At 46.7% G+C, this 20,632-nt stretch overlaps 1 protein-coding gene across 2 annotated transcripts in view; it reads left to right on the top strand.

Moving 5' to 3' along the window:
- Positions 1-17,947, top strand: part of IFT52 (intraflagellar transport 52) — a 36,396-nt gene extending 18,449 nt beyond the window's left edge. For both annotated transcript variants that reach the window (XM_008274457.5, XM_002721062.6), the window contains 8 exons: positions 249-375; positions 4,130-4,216; positions 5,449-5,517; positions 8,396-8,550; positions 14,530-14,617; positions 15,505-15,613; positions 16,815-16,960; positions 17,581-17,947. In XM_008274457.5, coding sequence (XP_008272679.3) covers positions 249-375; positions 4,130-4,216; positions 5,449-5,517; positions 8,396-8,550; positions 14,530-14,617; positions 15,505-15,613; positions 16,815-16,960; positions 17,581-17,628 — 829 coding nt within the window. In that variant the 3' untranslated portion in view covers positions 17,629-17,947. The remainder of the gene's footprint in view (positions 1-248; positions 376-4,129; positions 4,217-5,448; positions 5,518-8,395; positions 8,551-14,529; positions 14,618-15,504; positions 15,614-16,814; positions 16,961-17,580) is intronic.
- Positions 17,948-20,632: the final 2,685 nt, after the last annotated feature.

Below are 20,632 nucleotides of genomic sequence, written 5' to 3'. Positions count from 1 at the left end.
CAGGGGCTCCTTTAGTTCTTCCAGGCCCAGTCATGTGCACTCCTGTTAATTTACTCTCATGTCTGGTAAGTGCCGTATTAAACTTGTAGTTCAAGCTGTCCCCATTTTTGAGATAACAAACAGAGCATAGAAGGAATTCTGTGTGCGATGGTGAATCAAAGAGCATTGCTGCAGAAACACTGAGGTTATTTTCAGATTTTTTAACTCCTGTTTTAAAAATTGGAATGTGTTTCTTTCATTTCTTCCAGGGCTCTCACCTTTGTCTATCCTTTTGGTGCCACACTGAGTGTCATGAAACCAGCAGTGGCTGTTCTGTCCACGGGCTCTGTCTGCTTCCCGCTCAACAGACCCATTCTGGCTTTCTATCACTCGAAGGTACAGCCTTTCTTAGATAAGGTGCAAATGTTCGTGTTTACTTATGGGGAAACAGTGGATTGTGTAGTAATTGATGAAGTGGAGGCTTGAACCTAACTTTTTTTTTTTTTTTTTAGATTTATTCATTTGAAAGGCAGAGTTAACAGAGAGGCAGAGGCAGAGATAGAGGGGGGGGATGTCTTCCATCCACTGGTTCACTCCCCAAATGGCCACAATGGCCGAAGCTGGGCCGATCCAGAGCCAGGAGCTCCTTCCGGGTCTCCCACGTGGGTGCAGGGCCCTCAGCACTTGGGCCATCTTCCACTGCTTTCCCAGGTGCATTAACGGGACTAGGGGACTGGCACTGTGGCATAGTGGGTAAGGCCGCCACCTACAGTGCCAGCAACCCATATGGGTTCGAGTCCTGGCTGCTCCACTCCTGATCCAGCTCTCTGCTATGGCCTGGGAAAGCAGTAGAAGATGGCCCAAGTCCTTGGGCCCCTGTGGCTGCGTGGGAGACCCAGAAGAAGCTCCTGGCTCCTGGTTTCAAATTGGCGCAGCTCCGGCCATTGAGGCCAATTGGGAAATGAACCAGTGGATGAAAGACCTCTCTCTCTTTTTGCTTCTCCTTCACTCTCTGTGTAACTGTAACTTTCAAAGAAATAAATCTTTAAAAAAAAAAAAAAAAAGACTGAATCAGAAGTGGAGCAGCTGGGATTTGAACTGCCACCCATATTGGATGCCAGCACTGCAGGCAGTGGCTTTAACTGCTATGCCACAGCACCGGCCCCCTGAACCTCTTACCACCCTAAATCCAGAGCTTTTCTGCTATAGCGTGAGGGTACTACCTTACAAGTGTGGCTCTTGAAATGACTTTTCATCCAGTCTGACTGAGCAGTCACCACTGTAAGGAGAATCCATTCAGGGAAGGGCAGAGTTAGGGAGTGCTGCTGTGTTATTTTAGTGTGTGCCGGGAGAACGTCTAAGAAGACTGGCTGTCCAGTTCTCACCCTGGAGACCCCTCAGAAACAGGTAGCCCCGGAGGATGCGGCCCTCTCATTAGGCCCCACCAGGCCACTGCCTTTCAATGCATGTTTTACTGAATTGACCTTCGTCTGTCCACCAAGGGATAGATTCTTCTGCTGACCTTCCAGTTTTGTCCCAGGGACCTAGATGTCCATCTAGGTGCTCACAATCCTGTTTTTCCTTGTGGCAGCCAAGGTATGACCTTACCCTCATGTCCTTGTTTAAAAGCCCTCACCTCACAATTTTAGGAAGTAAATAAATGTGCTGTGTTTGAAATATTTAAACGAAATTCATAGCGCTCTTAGGGTAGTTAGGCTCTTCCAAACAGCTTGAAACCTTTGTTTTAAGTATTATTTTCAAGATGTAGAAGTGTATTAAGCTGTCTGTTTATAAGCACAGTCATTTAATTCTGTAGCTGTGATGATTTGATTTCTTAAGTGGGCACAGCGATTTTACCTGGCTTAATCAGGGATCTTTCGGAGCATGCACTTGCTGCCACATCCTGGGCTCAGTGACTCTCCTAAAACTTACCCTTTGCCCATTGCCTACTCATTTAAAGCATTTGCTCCTCCTCCGAAGCTTTCAGTCCTGCTTTATAACCACAGACTGAGAGGTCCTTGCCCGTCTCCCTTAATGAAATGAACCATTGGTAAGGAAGGGCGCACACTTCAGCCTCCTGGGAACCCTGAGCTGGGTCAGGCCAACCCTCGGGGTCCTGCCCTTCCCTGAGCAGGGTCAGGCCAACCCTCGGGGTCCTGCCCTTCCCTGAGCTGGGTCAGGCCAACCCTCGGGGTCCTGCCCTTCCCTGAGCTGGGTCAGGCCAACCCTCGGGGTTCTGCCCCCTCCCAGGGCCACTGCCTCCATCAGCCTGTCATCTTCAGTTTCCTGGGACTTTCACTATTGAAGGACAAACTTGGTTCTTGAGTGGACTTAAATTTACTTCATCGGAACAAATGCTGGAAAAGAAAGCTGAAGACAATGGTAGAATCACTGTCAGGACAGAATAAAAAGATTAAAGCAAGATTATAATTTATTTGAAATAAATGAGGTAGGAAAAAGAAATTAAATAATATTAATGAAAAACTAAATAGTAACAGGAAAGAAAATCTTACATATCTGCCTGTATTGACTTAGATAGGTAGATTCACATCTCAGCATGGTTCATTCAGTCACTTCCGCCTTGTTCTGTGGAATTCCACCAATATGACTTCCTGTTCTCAGTAGCGCATCTGTTTTCAGTGGTCATGTGTACTAGTAGTAGTGTTATTTTTCTTATGAATCATTTGCTTTTAACGTGGCCCAAGTCAAGTTTGTTTTGCTGATGGTTTTTTAACGTAGGAACCTGTGTCTTTGTAGCACTTGCGTTCTCTGGCTCAGGCATGTTTCTTTTCCTAGTGTGCTTAAGAAGGTGCCTGCTCCTCTTGGGTATAACCAGAAAAAAGGGATTTCACTTTGGATTTTTAATATATCTCTTTTTCTCATAGCAAAAGTAATACCTGCTCACTGTAGAAAAACTGAAAAACACAGAGATAAAAACAGAAAGAATGTCCCCCTTTCCCTGCTCCAGGGAAACTCACGTTTCCTGCCACCCTGCATACTCTCACATGTGCACACTGGCTCAGAGGCTTTGCACTGAGATAGGCCTATAGTAGGGCGTATACTTTTTTTTTTTTAATATAATGTTATGAGAGAAGCATTTTCCCATGTTACTAAAAACACCTTTTAGTATATAATGTAATGACTAAAAAAGGTCATTATTATTTTAAAAAAATATCTATTTATTTGGAAGGCAAGAGTTACGGAGAGAAGAGACAGAGAAGGATCTTCCACGAGGTAGTTCACTCTCTGAATGGCTGGAATGACCAGGATTGGGGCACACTGAAGCCACAAGCCTGGAACTCATTCCAGGTCTCCCATGTGGGTGGCGGGGGTGCCAGCTGCAGGCTCATTCGTTTTTTGTGTTTTTTTTTTTTTTTTTGGACAGGCAGAGTTAGACAGTGAGAGAGAGAGACTGAGAGAAAGGTCTTCCTTCCATTGGTTCACCCTCCAAAGTGGCTGCTATGGCTGGCGCGCTGCGCCGATCCGAAGCCAGGAGCCAGGTGCTTCCTCCTGGTCTCCCATGCGGGTGCAAGGCCCAAGCACTTGGGCCATCTCCCTATGCCTTCCCGGGCCACAGCAGAGAGCTGGACTGGAAGAGGAGCAACTGGGACAGAATTTGGCACCCCGACCAGGACTAGAACCCGGAGTACCGGCACCACAGGCGGAGGATTAGCCTAGTGAGCCGCGGTGCTGGCTGAACATTGAAAAATTTAATTAACCAGTTTATTATTTCTTTCATGAATTATTAATGCTGTGGCTTAGTTTTCTGAGTGGATCTTAAACTCTGTATTGTGGCCTCCATCAATGTCTTTAACTCTGTGCAGATTGTCTTTGGGTTTGTCTTTTTCCTTTAAAATTATGTTTTGTATTTCTCAGATAACTAACAATGGGAAATGCTATAGAACCAATTTACAGTACTTTTTGTTGAAGTCAAATAGAAGAATATAGAAACACCTAAAATGAGAGGCAGGTTAGTGTGTACTTGTTATCAGAGTTGTTATTTTTAGACTGTTAAAATCCTTGTGGGAATCGGCACTTATTAGCCTATACAACAGCTGCTAACACACTTCTGATGATAAATGTTTGGGGTCTGGCACACATGCAGTGTCTTTCAGGATCTGTGTACCTGACAGGGCTTTGTCATCCATAGAACCAAGGTGGGAAGCTGGCAGTGCTTGGCTCCTGTCACATGTTCAGTGACCAATATTTGGATAAAGAAGAAAACAGCAAAATCATGGTAAGCTTTTCTGATTCATCACAGTTATGTATAATGTGTAAGTTTGTTAATGCCATTTAAATACCAGTAAATTCATTTATTCATTTAGAACTGGCTCTTGAGAGCCATCATGTGCCAGGCAGTAAGAATACAGAGTTTGAGTCAGGTGTACTCCCTGCTTTGATGAAGCTGGAAGTACATGGAGGGGAGTGAGAGGGAGGTCCTTTCCAAGCATGCCAGGGGATGGGAGCGGGGCAGGAGTGGTGAGGGGCAGGTGTCACGAGGGCCTCCTGTGTTAACCAAGGAACCTGAACTTTATGCCTAAAGCCACAGGGGTCCCTTCCAAGTTTTCAGCAGCCAGGCCAGAGGATGAGGATGCGAATGAAGATCCAAAGGTGTGACTGGAGAGGAGAGGTCCTTAGCAGGCCTACATATAGAACTGGCTGAGTCACTGATGGAGTGGGGAGGGGAGTGAAGGCATTGCAAGTGCTCTGTGTCAGAGTGGTGCAAAGGAGGGGCAGGTGTTTGGTGCAGCCGTTAAGATGCTGCTTGGGACACTGTATCCCCTGAGTACCTGGTTCACGTGCTGGAATCTCTGTACTTCTAATCCAGCCACCCTGCCCCCACGCTGTTTTGTAGGATTTATTTTCTTATTCCTGGTAATGTGCCTGGAAGGCAGCAGATGATGGCCTAAGTACGTGGGTTCCGGCTACCCACATGGGAGACCCAGATGGAGTTCTAGGCTCCTGGCTTCTGACATATAGCCTGGCCCAGCCCTGCCTGTCACAGGCATTTGGGGAATGAACCAACAGATGGATAATCTCTCTTCCCCTTTCTCTCTCTGGCTCTCTCTCTCTCTCTTTGTGTTTCTCATTCTCTCTCTGCCATTCTGCCTTTCAAATAAATGAATAAATAAATCTTTAAAAATTGTTTTACTTTAAGTTCAGACTGTTAACACATTAAACAGGGTTTGATTTGGGATTGTGAACAAGGTTTAATACATTTTAACTTGTGGTTAGAATCAGAGTACCCTAAGCTAAACAATGTGTTTCTGATAATAAAGATTACACACGAAGATCTTTAGGTTTTCATATGATTTCACCAAGAGAAGGCTGGCTTTCCTTTTTTGAGTCACCGGTTTACATTTTTTTCTTTTTATCAGTTTTCTTGGGTGACTTCATTCTCTAGCACTGAACCTCAGCTTTCTCAAATAACCATCTGTCTCATTCTATGTTTTTTTTTTTTTAATCCAGGATGTTGTGTTCCAGTGGCTCACGACAGAAGACATCCACCTGAACCAGATTGATGCTGAGGATCCAGAGGTATGTGGCTGTAAATCATGCAGTGATTCTTAAAGACCGGCCCAGCTGTTCAGTGCCACTTCAGGAGTTCCCAAGGAAGATGGCATATGTCTGTCTGACCTTCTCTATAAGAAAGAGGGGAAGAAATGGTGCCTCTGGGGAGAAGGAAACCGCATTGTAAAAAAATAATAAGTTTATTTTTAAAGATTTGTTGATTATCTTTTTGAAAGAGTTACACAGAGAGGAGAGAGAGGGGAGAGAGAGAGAGGAGAGAGAGAGAGAGAGAGGTCTTCCATCTGCTGGTTCACTCCCCAGTTGGCCACAACGGCTGAAGCTGTGCCAATCCGAAGCCAGAAGCCAGAAGCTTCTTTCAGATCTCCCATGTGGATACAGGAGCCCAAGGTCTTGGACCATCTTCTGTGGTTTTCGTAGGCCATTAGCAGAGAGCTGGAAGTGGAGCAGCCGGGGAGAGGGGGGCCCGGTGCTGTGGCGCAGCGGGTTAATGCCCTGGCCTGAAGCACTGGCATCCCATAGGGGTGTCAGCTGAGGACCCGGGTGCTCCACTTCTGATTCAGCTCTCTGCTGATATCTATAAGCTTTTTAAAAAAACATTTTATTTATGATATATCAGTTGCTGTACGTCATGAACTTCCAAATCATCTAATTGCATCCCCACAACAGCCTTGAGAGGGAGAGGGTTTTCTTCCAGTTTTATAGATAAGGGTCCACTACATCTGACACTAACACTGGGCCTATTGAGAAGCAAATTCTCCAGAGAAAGCTGGTGGGAGGTTCCAGCATCATTCCAAGTTGCTGTGAAACTATGCGTATCTCTTCCATAGTAGAGACCTGTGAAAAGTGTACTTTGTATTATGAGGCTTTGGAATGTCAAACACACATGCAGTAATGGTGCAAAGTGAGAGATTGTGAAAAACTAAACTTCGTAACTAGGATTTCAGATCAGATCATGTTATGTCATAATGGGTTTCAAGACCAGACAGTAGCTTAAATGGTACTTAATAAAATCGTAGGTAGCTCAGTAAAGAGCCAGGAATTTACACCACATTTTATCATTCTTTTAATGTTTCTATATGGACATCTAAGGCCTTGCTGGTTTCTGAACTAGGATTTGTAGAAGGTGTGGTGTAGAGTGAAGAGAGGCAGCCTTGGGACCTTGGGGTTTGCTGGGCCCGTTTCTGGCTGTGTCATATTCTGGGTGTGTGTCCTGGCACAGTCGGTACCTTTGTTACTTAGTGTCAGACTTAGAGGGCTAAAGTCTCTAAAACAGCCAAGTATTGCTGGGAAGGACAGTTAATTGTTTATGTTCCTCCATTGTTTTTCATTTAGTTGCTTCCATCTTTATTATCTGAAAGGTGGGGGTGGGGGAGATACTGTGCATCTGGTAGTTCACTACCCATATCCCCGCAATAGCCACGGCTGGGCCAAGTGAAATCCAGGAGCCCAGAACCCAATTCAGTTCTACCATGGAGCTGACAGGATCCTGCATGCCTGCTGCCTCCCAGGCTGCGTCTCAGCAGGAAGCTGGGTAGGAAGCAGAGCAGGTGGACCGTGAGCCAGGCACTCCACTATAGGATGTGGCAAACCAACCAGAGACTTAATTGCTGTACCAAATACCTGCATTGTTTCTTGTCTGAAAAAAGGGTTTGAGGACTGGGGGAAGTTTTGATTCTAGTGCTATGGAAAAAAATGAGCTTGTCTTGACTTAGCATTTCTGTGAGGCCAGGCCTGTGAGTCCTCTAGTGCTGGGATGAGAGATTAAAGAAAATGTGTGTGGCAGGTGACTGCAGAGGACCAGTTTGTAAACTATTACCAAGTTGGCCGTGTTAGCTAAATGCATTTCAAAGGCCAACTCGCAATAAACTTATTAGCATGCATTTATTTAAATTTGAATTTGTATTTTGAGTAGGTAATGAATTCATATGGTTCACAATTCAGCAGCATAGAGTCAGCAGTCTTCCTTCTGTCTTTTGGCCCAGCTGATTTGTTCTCCCTAGTGACAACAGTATTAGCAGTGTCTTAGGTGCTTAGGACAGCAGAAGATGGCCTAAGTGCTTGGGCCCCTGCATCCACGTGGGAGACCTGGAAGAAGCTCCTGGTTCCTAGCTCCTGGCTCCTGGCTTCGGATTGGCTTAGCTCTGGCCGTTACGGCCATCTGGGGAGTGAATCAGACCTCTCTGTCTCTGCCTCTGTAACTCTGCCTTTCAAATAAATCTTTAAAAAAAAAAAAAAATTGTATTTCTCCTGTTGAACATCCAAGTTTTGCTGGTCTTTCATGTGCCATCTTTAAGGGCTGTCAGCAATGCTGGAGGATCTCTTTGGCTAGGGGAGGAGGGCTGGGAGCTAATGCAAGGTGGCGGGGGGTGGGGGAGCCCATACATAGCAGGAGAGAAGGCGGTGGAAATGGCCCTGGAGGGCAGGTGCATACTGTGGTGGGAGCTTGTGGACTCTCACGATTGCTTCTGTTTTCTCACTAAAATGGAAAATATAGCTATTAACTAAAATGACAAAAGGGAGAATTGGTTGACATGACAAGAGAAGCATTGCCTGGGAGAGTGGGAAAGTGAGTGGGTGAGGGAGATAAAGTTTACTGCTGAACTGTTGCATCAAAGATCATGAAATGAAAAGGAAACCAAGCAGCACGGCTGTGTTTCTCCGGCATGAGCGACTGGGGACTTGGGTTTCGCCAGCCTCGCTGGTGGCCATGGGGTTTTGTTCCTCTGTCCACATTAAGTGGCCTTCACCATGTAGTTGCCCAGCGTCCTGCACAGTGGCCTCTTGACCAGGGAGCATGAATACTGCAGTTCGACCTGAGACAGTGGAGTCACGGCAGAATAAAAACTCTGCTCCTACCCTGCTGAGAGGACCCTGTATCTTTCAGATTTCCGACTACATGATGTTGCCCGACACAGCCACCCTGTCAGAGCGGCTGCGAGTGTGTCTCCAGGAGGGCGATGAGAACCCACGTGACTTCACCACCCTCTTCGACCTGTCCATCTACCAGCTGGATACCGCCTCCCTCCCCAAGGTCATCAAGTCAGTACCTGGGGCGCTCTGAGCTGCCCGCACTCCATCCTGGGCCTGCGGTGTAAAAACAGCCTGTGGGTGGGAGTTAGGGTCACAGCCAGGGTGGTACATGTGTTGTCAGGTCTATGATGAGGCCAACAGAGAAAAGGGGGAGGAGTGCAGGGTTGGTGCACAGAAACCACAGGCGATTCTTAGGCCCCGTGGGTCCTGGCCTGTTTCCAGTTCAACTGAGCTCCTGTGCCTGAAACCTAGCTTTGTGGAGGATTCAGACAAAAGCTCTGGTGCAGGGTTATTATTCAGCTCCTACATGCAGAGTGTAAACCAGAAGCAGGAGCATAATGGAGAAAGGGAAACTGAGTGTGACTGAGGTGGGGGACAGCATCTTTGTGGAAGAGCCGCTGTTTGAACTGCACGTTGAGATTTCAACAGACATTTCTTGGAGACCTATGTCTGCTTGGCCCTGTGTTGTGTGCCTTACACTGGCGGCTGGGGAGGTGCGATGTTAGAGCATTCTGCAGCCAGGTTGCTTTATGAGCAAAGTCCCAGACACTCACATGTGCTGGGCATGTCCAGGCGGGGTTTGTCAACAAGATGCCAGGAGGGACAGGCTGGAATCCATGCTTTCCAAAGCAGCCCAAACAGCTTCTTGCAGCGGTTTGTACAATCAGCTAGAACAAGGACAAACAGACATGAAGGCCAGGTAGGAGACTGTTGAGCAGACCAGGAGGCTGGAGAGGGGAGCTAGCAAGAGCAGCAGCTGTGGTTTTGCGAGATGTCTGGGGAGAAAGAATCCATGGGACATGGCCACGGGAGGCTGGGATGGACATGTCCAAGAGATTCCTTTCTGGAGGTCTGGGTGACTGACAGTACCGTTGACTGCCCTGGGAAGGCAGGGAAAGGAAAATGGGTTCTGCCCCACGCTCTCCATGTGATGCAGCTGAGCAGTTCCCGGTGAGCCTGTGCGGGCAGAAGTGCTTGGGCAGAGATGAGGCCGTCTACAGGAAGTCGGGGAAGCTGCGGGGAGGCTGGGGGCCTGCAGGCTCAGCACTCGAGTGGGCTGGGGCTCAGGTTGGCCTTCACAGCTGCTGGTGCTGAGAGAGAGCATTTGTCTTCTTTCTCATAGTGCTGCATCTTACCTCTGGGGTAGTATTCAATGTTTTGTTTTTTAAGATTGATCTGTTTGAGGGACAGAGAGAGACAGAGACCAAGAAAGAGCTCCTATTCACCAGCCTGTTTCTCAATGCCTGCAACAGCCAGGGCTGGGCCAGGCCACAGCCAGGGCTGGAAACTCAGTCTGGGTCTCCCACAAAGTCACTGGGTATTTGCACACTGATGGCAATGTTCCTATAGAGGGAAACATGGATAATGTTAAGAGAGTGAGGAGAGTGGTTGGAGTGAAGCAAGAAAGAAGGGGGAAGGGCCTGGTGAGAGACATTAGGACAGGAGGTTTTAGATGAGAGGGATCATGGGTTGTCTAGTAATACAGAGGAAACACATTAAAGATGGGTGCAGATGCTGCTGGATGAGAAAAGGTGTTGCTTGAAGACTGTGGAAGTTCTTAATGTCTTCCGTGTTCTGTGTTTTTTGTTTTGCTTTTCTTTTTCTTTTCTTTTTTTTTTTTTTTTGATATGGGAAGAAGATCAGTAGCTGGAAATCGCAGAGATTGGGAGAGAAGTTTTGTGGGAGTGGACAGTGCATATTATGAAAAAACCGCATAGATTTCAAAATGCTTATCAAAATAAATATTTTTAATTTTTATTTTTTTAGATTTATTAATTTATTTGAAAGGCAGAGCCACAGAGAGGGAGAGGGAGAGACAGAGATCCTGTATCCGCTGGTTCACTCCCCAAATGGCATGACAGCTGGAGCTGGGTCAGATGGGAGCCAGGATCCTCCTCTGGGTCTCCCATGTGGGTGGAGGAATAATTCCATTTTTCCATGAATTTGTAAAAATTATTTATTTGGGGGCTGGCACTGAACGTAAGCCACTGTGTACATTGCTGGCATCCCATATGGGTGCTGGTGTGAGTCCCAACTGCTCCATTTCTAATCCAGCTTCCTGCTAATGCACCTGGGAGAGCAGCATAGGATGGCCCCTGCCACCCATGTGGGAGACCAGGAAGAAGCTCCTGGTTCCTGGCTTCAGCCTGACCCAGCCCTGGCCATCTGAGGAGTGAACCAGTAGATGGAAGATCTCTCTTTCTCTCTCTTTCTAATAAACTAAGATTTTAAAAATAAATAAAAATTATTTATTTGGAAGGCAGAGAGTTAGTGAAAGAAATACAGACAGACAAGACAGGGAGATCTGTCTGCTGATTTACTCCCCAGGTGCTTGCAGTAGCCGGGGCTAGGCCAGGCTGAAGCTGGGAGCCTGGACCTCCATCCAGGTCTCCCACATGGGTGGCAGGGACCCAAGTACTTGAGCCATCACTTGCTGCCTTCCAGGGTGTGCATTAGCAAAAAGCTGTAATTGGAAGCAGAGCTGGGCCTCTGCACTCAGAACCTAGACTGTCCAGTATGGGATGTTTATACTCCAAGCAACATCTTAACCACCACGCCAAGTGCTCACCTCCCTGTGAATATTTTTAAGTACCCTCATGTAGGGGAATGGTGGAGTGAGTGGACAAGGGTGCTATACAAGAACCACCCAGTAATGTTAAAGGCCCACTGGAAGTTAGTGGTCTTGGATCCAGAGTTCCACAAGCCAGCATGGTTGTGTGTTTTCCTCCAGCCTTATTTCCCCATGTGGCTGCAGCAAAGTGGGCTGATACATGCATTTAACCGCTGTTGTTTTGTTAAGCAGATGTGATAAAGAACAGCAAGGTCTTTTATGATGCCCAGGAATTATGTATTGCATATGTTAGTCTGCATAGTAATTGCTATTGTTGTGTATATTAATTAGCTTGTATCATAAAACCTTACACATGATATCTGAAAGTTCTTTTGTCACATTTCCCAAACAATTATTAGGCACTTACTTTCTGCCAGGAGCCTACAGATACTATCACATGTACTGTTGTTGTTATTTTGTTTTTTAAGATTTTATTTATTTATTTGAGAGACAGAGTTATAGACAGAGAGAGAGGCCTTTCATCCTCTGATTCACTCCCCAAATGGCTGCAGTGGCCGGAGCTGGGCCAACCAAAGCCAGGAGCTTCTTTCAGGTCTCCATGCAGGTGCAGGGGCCCAAGAACCTTCACTGCTTTCCAGGCCATAAGCAGAGAGCTGGATTGGAAGAGGAGCAGCCAGGACATGAACTGGTGCCATATGGGATGCCGGTGCAGCAGTGGCAGCTTAGCCTGCTACACCACAATGCCAGCCCCACTATCACATTTAGTGGTTATACCAATTCTGAAAAGTGGAGCATAGCTCCATGTTTGATTTTTAAGGAAGCTGAGGCTCAGGGAAAGCTAGGAAACTTGCTCAGAGTTAAACCCTCATTACTCAAGCCCTGATTAAGTCACTTGTTCTTAGCTTCTATCTTCACCTCCCTCCCCTTCGATTTTAGTAATAAAAAACTAGCATTCATTGAGGCTCATTGTAGAGCAAGTGCCATATGTGTATGTTTTCTGTGTATGTTGCATTGTCATGTGATGACCTTGATGAAATTATTATCCCCATATCAGAACACTGAGGCCAGAGAAATTAAGTGACTTGTTCAAGGTCACTCAAGGTCACACAAGTGGTTTTCAGTGGGGCCTGAATTTGAATCCAGATGATCTTGACCCTGAACCTGGGAAGAAGTTATCTAGAGATTTGTGACTGCAGGAGATGAGGGTGCTTTTAAAAAAACAGATTGAAAGCTCCCAGAGTTTGCCATGTGTGTGTCACCACTCCATGCCTGCAGCCTTCCACAGGTGTCGTCCAGGTCACAAATGCTTTCACTGCTGGCTTCATGTTTGACTCTTAGCTTGCTTGGTTTTGAGCTTTTATGTCTTCTCCCTCCTCTGCAGATTCCAGCTTTTCTTAGTCTAACAAAAGACATCAGACTGCTTAAGGCATCCAACCAGCTTTGCTGTTTCGCCCTAATTCTCTCCTGGAACGTTTAGATCAGGCTGTGCTGAGTGCTCTTCAGTGTTGAATGAAGGGTTGATTAGAACTGCCCCCTACTTTAGTGTAGCAGAGGCTGAGACAAGTCTTTTGATTGTCTCACACCATAGTGGAGGGCAGTAATTACTGGTTTCTGGTATCTGTCAGTACTTTTCATGAAAATAGTTTCCCTTTTCTGAGTAAAAATTCAGGCTTTAAATACTTATGTCAACTATAGGGTGTTGCTCACTTTTTGTCTGGCACTTGTCAGTGCTTCTTGGGTGGGAGGTAGAAATAAGTGATGTGGAGTGCTTGCCCTCAGAGTTCATGGTCTGATGGACGGGGGATTGAGATGTGTGGTAGTGAAAATGCAATACTAGAGGTTGGGGCAGAGCATTCTGAAAATACATAGCTCAGCCCCACTTCATTGATTTGTATTTAGCGTTGTCATTTGTTCTTTCTCCTCTCCTGTATGGATTGGAGTCTGAATTAGATTTTGCTTGGTTTTAAGATTAGTTTCATGGGGCCAGGCATTATAGCACAATAGGTTAAGCCACTGATTAGGACATGTGTATCACATACTGGACTGCTGCCGATTCCAGACCCAGGTTCTCCACTTCTGATCCAGCTTCTTGCTAATACACACCCTGGGAGGCAGCAGGTGATGGCTCAAGTGCTTGGGCCCCTACCATCCACGTAGGAGACCCAGATCGAGTTCTGGGCTCCTGGGTTTGGCCTGGCCCAGCCCTGGCTGTTGTGAGCATTTGGGCACTGAACCAGCAGATGGGGGGTCTCTTTCTTTCTGTCTCTCTGCCTTTTAAGTAGATGAAAATAAACATTAAAGAAAAGAGATTATTTTCTCTACTCTCTCACCCCTACCCTGTCAAGCAAAGGGAAGATTTGGGCAGGTGGTGAGCTTCCAAGCCAGCTCTCTGCTAATGACCTGAGAAGGTAGCAGGCCTTTGCCCAGGTGCTTGAGCCCTTGCCATCCACATGGGAAACCTGGATAGAGTTCCAGGCTCTGGCTTCAGCCTGGCCCAGCTCTGTCGTGACCATTTGGTGAGTGAACCAGCGGATGGAAGATTTCCCTCTCTGTCTCTCCCTCTCTCTCTCTCTAATTCTTTCAGGTAAATAAAATCTTTTTTAAAAAAAATTTATTTTATTTGAAATGCAGAGTTACAAAGAGAGAGAGAGGAGAGACAGAGTCTTCCATCCTCTGGTTCACTTTCCAAATGGCTGTAACAACCAGGGCTGGGCCAGGCTGAAGCTGAGACAGAACCTTCATCTGCATCTCCCACGTGGGTGCAGAGACCCAAGCACTTGGGGCATCCTCTGCTGCTTTCCCAGGAGCATTAGCAGGGAGGTGGATCGGAAGTGGAGCAGCCAGGGCTCAAACTGGCGCCCATATGGGATGCGAGCACTGCAGGCAGCAGCTTAACCCACCACACCACAGCACCGACCCCATAAATAAACAAAATCTTCAAAAAAAAAGTTTCCTTTCAGTTCTGAATAGATAATAAATGTATATTACAGTGGAGAGGGTTCCTGAAAGAATCATTACAACAGATAGAGCAACACATTTTGTTTGTATTTCTAAAATAGTGCTGAGCCACCACCTTTTCAGTTCTTAGATTTAGGCAGAGAGACTGAGACAGAGACAGATTTCTCATCTGAAACATGCTCCAAAGCCTGGGGCTGCACGTGAGTGCTAGGGACTACTGGAGCTGTCCCTGGTGCCTCTCAGGGTATGCATCAGCAGGAAGCTGGAGTGGAGAGTGGAGCTGGACTTGAACCCAGGCACTCAGATAGGGGATGTGAACATCCTAAGTGGTGTCTTAACTGCTTCACCAAACACCCGCCCCTGAACCGCCATCTTTGATGGAGAAACTCTGTGGTCAGTTAGATGTGCTTTGCCAGGGTTGTCTCACTGTGGTCCCTGCTTTTTTATTATTAACACAGGGCTCACGAGCAGCTGAACGTGAAGCATGAACCACTTCAGCTCATCCAGCCTCAGTTTGAGACGCCGCTGCCAGCCCTCCAGCCTGCGGTGAGTAGGTGTGCTTGACGGTCTTGCTGCGGCCCTCGTCCCGCCAGCTGGGCAGTGCTGTGTCTCTAAAAATAGTCAACCCCAGACCTGTTAGTGTTCCTAGGGGCTGTCGTGCGGCTCACCTGGGGAGTCAAGGCTGTGGACTTTCTGGCTGGTAAACATTTTCTATCTTGTGCAGGTGAGGAGCATATATGAGACTTCTGGGTAAAAAGGAAGAGTGACTGGGCACTCGGCTTTATAGAACAATTCTCTCACTGCCCAGAGGATAGTCATGTGTGTAGGATAATTCTCAACTTTTCAGCCCACTGGTAACTCAACTTGCCTCATACTGCCCTGCCCTGTTCCATTCTGCAGTGTTGTGAGCCAGTTGACTTTAACTTGGTGGCTTGAAATTGGCCATGGTGGGAGTATTTATACCACAGAAAACGGCAGATGCCGCAAATCAGGTTTTTTGTTGGAAAACTGGTAGTTGACACATTTGCTGACACCCGATTGGTTCACACCTATGAACTGTCTCCGGGTTCTGTACTTTTTATACTAACGTACATCTGTCCCCAATAATTTCTGTCCCTGAAGAACCCACGACTAAGTGAGGAATGAGTTGTCCAATCAGATGTTAACATGAACCTAGCCCGAAGCTTGTGTTGTGCTGAGTGACTTGGTAGTGCCTGTTGGTCAGCTTGGTCAGTGTCACGGCACACTTGACACTTGAGCTGTCCTGCTTGGTTGTTCCCAGTGGATCTAACGATGAGACCAGGAGGAGGTGATGGATGTCCAGGTGGCTCATCCCGGGGAAGGCCTGAGCTGGCCCCTCATTTCCTTGGTCCTTCTCAGGGCTGGTTATGGCTTTGGATAAGCTCTTTCATGAAAGCCTTTATTTCCTTCAGGTTTTCCCCCCTAGTTTCAGGGAGTTACCGCCCCCTCCTCTGGAGCTGTTTGACTTAGATGAGACATTCTCCTCAGAGAAGGCCCGGCTTGCTCAGATTACCAATAAATGTAAGTTGGCCACTTTTCACCTTTTCTTGTCAGAGTTTTATTTAACTGAGGGCTTCTGAGAGTTGCTTTGAGAGAAAGCTTAGGTTGTTTAGGGAGAACAAAATGTGAACAGGTTGCATTCATCTAGATGATACTGGATGTTTTTCTTGAGGCTCATTAGCACAGTGAATCTGAACGTGGTGCTAAGCAGAAAGCCAAAAGTCTCAGCTTTGATCCCTGCAGGCCTGGCCATCGGATGAGTCATGAAGGCAGCAATGGCTGACCACCCTACATGAGGGAATTTCAGAATGTTCCTGGATAATGGAATTAATGGGAGGTTTTTTTGGTGCAGAATACTCTGAAATCTGTGTATAATCTTTTCATAATATACATTTTCCATGAACTTTTTGAAGAATAAAATATTTTATTTTGCAAATTTTTTGCACCAAAGTAAACTTTTTTCTATTTTCCATGAATTTTTTGAAATTTTTTAAAAGATTTATTCATTTATTTGAAAGTCAGAGTTACACAGACAGAGAAGGAGAGGCAGAGAGAGAGAGGTCTTCCTTCTGCTGGTTCATTCCCGAAATGGCCACAACAGCTGAAGCTGCACTGATCCGAAGCCAGGAACCAGGAGCTTCTTCTGGGTCTCCCACGTGGGTGCAGGGACTCAAGGACTTGGGCCATCTTCCACTGCTTTCCCAGGCCATAGCAGAGAGCTGGATCAGAAGTGAAGCAGCTGGGACTTGAACCGGCACCCATATGGGATGCTGACACTGCAGGTGGTGGCTTTATCTGCTACACCACAGCGCCGGCCCTAAATTTTTTGAATTCTAGCATAGGACTGCTCAGGATAGTTCCACAGAGATATATGTTGTTGGAATTATAGGTGGTTTTTCTTTTCTATAAATTATAATAAATGTGATTTTAAAATAACCATATGTCCACTAACCATAGTGGGCCTTGTTGTATTCATATAGTTTGATTTCCTGCTGGGGATTAAGAGAACTAGGACTAGTTCAGCTTTATTCTAATTAAGAGTGTTGTAGTTTTGTCCCAGTTTATGAAAGCAATACATCAGCCATATCTACAGTTTGTCATTGTTGAAGTCCTGTGGTCTTATTACCCTAGGGAGAGCTAAGTGATCTTGAGAGAGAAGGAACTAGATAGTTGCCCATAAAACATAGTTACGGGTTTATCTCATTACCCTAACTGTGCCTAGGCACTGAAGAAGACCTGGAGTTCTATGTCAGGAAGTGTGGTGACATTCTTGGAGTGACCAGCAAACTACCAAAGGACCAACAGGATGCCAAACACATCCTTGAGCACATCTTCTTCCAAGTGGTGGAGTTCAAGAAATTAAACCAGGTACAGAGCCTCCAAGAGCCCTGAAGTGAGAGCCCCTCAGGTGGTGGACATCCTGCGTAAGCCACGCTGCTGGGATCAACGGCATCCGCTCACTCTGCAGTGCCTGTCAGGGATCTGCTGGGTGAACAAAACAGGCAGTGCTCCCTGTGTCCTCAGAGACCCTTTAAGGACTTAAAAATACATTCCTGGTGCAGAAAATGGAGGGAAGAGGGCTATAAAATAGTGTGTCAGTTCCTGTCTTTACAGATAATTGGTATGGCTGCTCTGCAGTGACTTGTGGGGTGGGGACCTAGGTAGCTTCCGACAGCACTCACCTGGGGGCATGGAGGGCAGCCCCCCAAGGCCATGGTAGGAAGTGTGGTGTGGCCGTTGCACCAGAGCCTTCGGCTGTGTTGACCACTCACTCATCATGGAGGGTGGTAGGCGATGGTCAAAAGCGGGGTCCTGCAGGTGAGCACCTGATTGCCTTGGGTTCCAGCCTGACACAGCTTGGGCTGGAATCAGCCTTAAAACCAGAGAGGACCCGTGTGTCCGGCTGATTCAGAATCTCTAATATGCAACAATTTACATTTCAGGTTTTGCACAGCGATACTAAAATTCTGTTTTATTCTCTCATCCAGGAACATGATGTTGATACAAGTGAAATGGCATTCCAGAACAATTTCTGAGGATTGTGCCTCTTGAAGCATTGTCGGCCTCCTGATTCTTTGTTTGGAAACTACTTTTTAATTGCTGTGTAATCCCTTAGCCAAGTTGTCTCCACCCTTTCCTCTGAGCTGTGGAAGGTCTGTGCATCTTTCATGGTACCCAGAGAGAATTTCTAACTAACAAAGTCCTTATGTAAGATATGTTCCATTTTTAAAATTAAATCTGTGATTGATTCTCCTTTTTATAATTCATGAAACAGTTTTTCATTGAAGACTTTTGTTTCTTTTAAATTCTGGTTCTGGATTTGAGCCTCTTATTAAAGGCATACATAACTCTCAAGCTTTTTGTAAGTACTGTGCAGCTTCTGGACTAGTTCAAAAGGACACAAAACCAGCCGAGCCCTCAGTCTGCCCTGCCGTAGCTGAGGGCAAAGATAAACGAGTCATTACTAGATGGTCCTTGTATGTACATGACTCAGCCCCCATCTCCCAGCTGCCCTGGGAAACAACCATGTGGGGCCAGAGTCTCCACCCACACTTCCTTCTCCCTCCCAACTCCCAAAGCACTCAGTTCTGTCATCAGCTTAGATTATAATGCAGGACAAAAGGTGACAGTCTGCCCCAAGGAGGCCGTCTGGCATTGTCATGGGGTAGTGGAAGAGACTGCACCTGCCCGTGTGGGACGGTTGATGTATGGAAATGCACAGAACTTTTCTGGGTTACACTGGAAACCAGCTCTGGGGAACCGTAAAAGCCACATAGAAGACTGCAGAGCTGCTGAAGGTGTGAGAGGGATGTTAAACAGTGGGAATAGTTAAGCTGGTGGGAACAGCAGAAGGAAAGCCATTTTTGTGAGAGTGTGTCACCCCGAGGGGAAGGAAGGAGGATGTGAACTAAGGTACTGCTATAGGGAAGGGTGACATTTTGAAACATTCTAGGGGTTGAAGGTCAGATTGGCAAGATTTGGGACCTGATTGCCTGGGAGGGGGGTGGAAGATATGGAGACTGAAGAGTGAGAGATCTAGGGATTTATTTTGTTATTTAAACTGAAGTTTTCTAATTCAGGTGTGACAGCCTCATACTTTTTAGTTTTATTTATTTTCATTCATTTGAAAGAGGGATAGTGAGAGAAAGCTTTCACCTATTGATTCATTCCCAAATGACACAACAGTCAGGACTGGCCAGGCCAAAGCCAGGCGCCTGGAGCTCCATCCAGTCTCCCATGTGGGTGGCAGGGACCCAAGCACCAGAGCATTACCCACCGCCTCCCAGGGTGCACATTTGCAGGATGTTCAAATGGAAGCTTAGTGGGAACTGGAACCCACTTTGCCATTTTATTGTTTGCATGGATTCTGTGGGACAGGAGTTAGAACAGGCCCAGCAGGTGCAGCTTGTCTCTCCTCCATGATGTCTGGGCCTCAGCTGGGATGGCTTAGAGGCTGGGTGACTCAATGGTTGGGTCAGGAATAATCATTTAGGGATATGGGAGCTGGCATCACGTGGAGCGTCTTAGCCGCTGTACTAAACGTCTGCGCTGGGTGAGCAGTCTTAGAGCGTGGGAGTCTGACAGAGGCGACAGCAGTTCACTCACAGGCGGAAGTCCCCAGCAGCAGCAGAGATCCCGGCTGAGGCCAAGAAAAGGCATCTGGTCTCGAGAACTGATGTATTCACAAGGAGCTGATCACTGAAGCCACGAGAATAGTTTGTAAAGGGATTAACATTTTTTACAAATTTAAAACTTTGGAAAGTAAGGCTCAAATCAGATTCTGAAGTTCAGATGATTGATTCAAATTAAAGCTCTGTTCACAGGTTTCTTGTTTTCTCACCCACCCAAATCCCAGTTCAAGGCTTATTCAGAATAGCCAGACAGGGCAGGGTGTTGGGAAGGGGATGGCCGCTTTGTTGGGAGGGCAGGGTCTGGAGCAGCTACTGAACAGTTTTGGGGAATGGTGGCAGTATATTTGGAATACACCCCAAAACTCTTCCTCAGTTGTCTCCCGAACCGTGTGCTCGGCTCTGTGGGCTTGATGCCCCTCCCACTCCCTCTGGACCTGGCACTGTGGAAGTGACGCTCTGGGAACTCTGAGGCCAGGCCGTACAGCTTCTGCCTGGTTCCTCAGCTTCGGGGCCAGAAGCCTCCATGTAAGAAGTGTGAGGTCACATGGGGAGGCCATGTCTAGGTGTTCTGGCCAATAGCAAACAAGTCCCAACCTGTACCAGCCTCAATGATAATACTAAGCATGAATGATGATATCCCTAAATGATTCCTGACCCAGCCATTGAGTCACCCAGCCTCTAAGCCATCCCAGCTGAGGCCCAGACATCACAGAGGAGAGACAAGCTGCACCTGCTGGGCCTGTTCCAAGTCCTGATCCACAGAATCCATGCAAACAATAAAATGGCAATTGTTAAGTCACTGATTTGGAGTAGTTACACAACAATAGCCAATAGATAGAATCTGCAATTGTAGAAGGAAGTTTTTGGAGCCATCTGAATTTAATCCAACTTCCAATGGGGAAACAGGCCTGAAGGTAGATAGCACTATGTCTGCCTATGGACCTGAGCTGCTGTCTCGCTCTCCTGCAGGAGGTAGGGCCTGACCTGCCACAGGAGTCTACAAGTTTTCCCTTTCATACATGGATGAATTGTGGCAAGGATATATTTGTTTTTTTTTTTTTACCGATTTCTTAGGAAAAACTTGAAACTTAGAAAAATAGAAAGAGGCCTGGAGTTGTGGTATAGCAGGTTAAGCCTCCACCTGCAGCGCTGGCATCCCATATGGGCACCAGGTTCATGTCCCAGCTACTACTCTTCCAGTCCAGCTCTCTGCTTATGGCCTGGGAAAGCAGTGGAAGATGGCCCATGTGCTTGAGGCCCTGCACCCACGTGGGAGATACAGAAGAAACTCCTGGTTTCAGATTGGCCCAGCTCCAACTTTTGGGGAGTGAACCAGTGGATTGGAAGACCTGTCTGTCTGTAACTCTGCCTCTCAAGTAAATAAGATCTTTATAATAACTGCTCGCAA

Source organism: Oryctolagus cuniculus, chromosome 11, assembly GCF_051225735.1.
Source record: "Oryctolagus cuniculus isolate XC-2025 breed Fujian yellow rabbit chromosome 11, ASM5122573v1, whole genome shotgun sequence".
Taxonomy (NCBI): domain Eukaryota; kingdom Metazoa; phylum Chordata; class Mammalia; order Lagomorpha; family Leporidae; genus Oryctolagus; species Oryctolagus cuniculus.
Note: the sequence above shows the minus strand (reverse complement) of the source record. Positions and strands in the feature narration are given on the sequence as shown.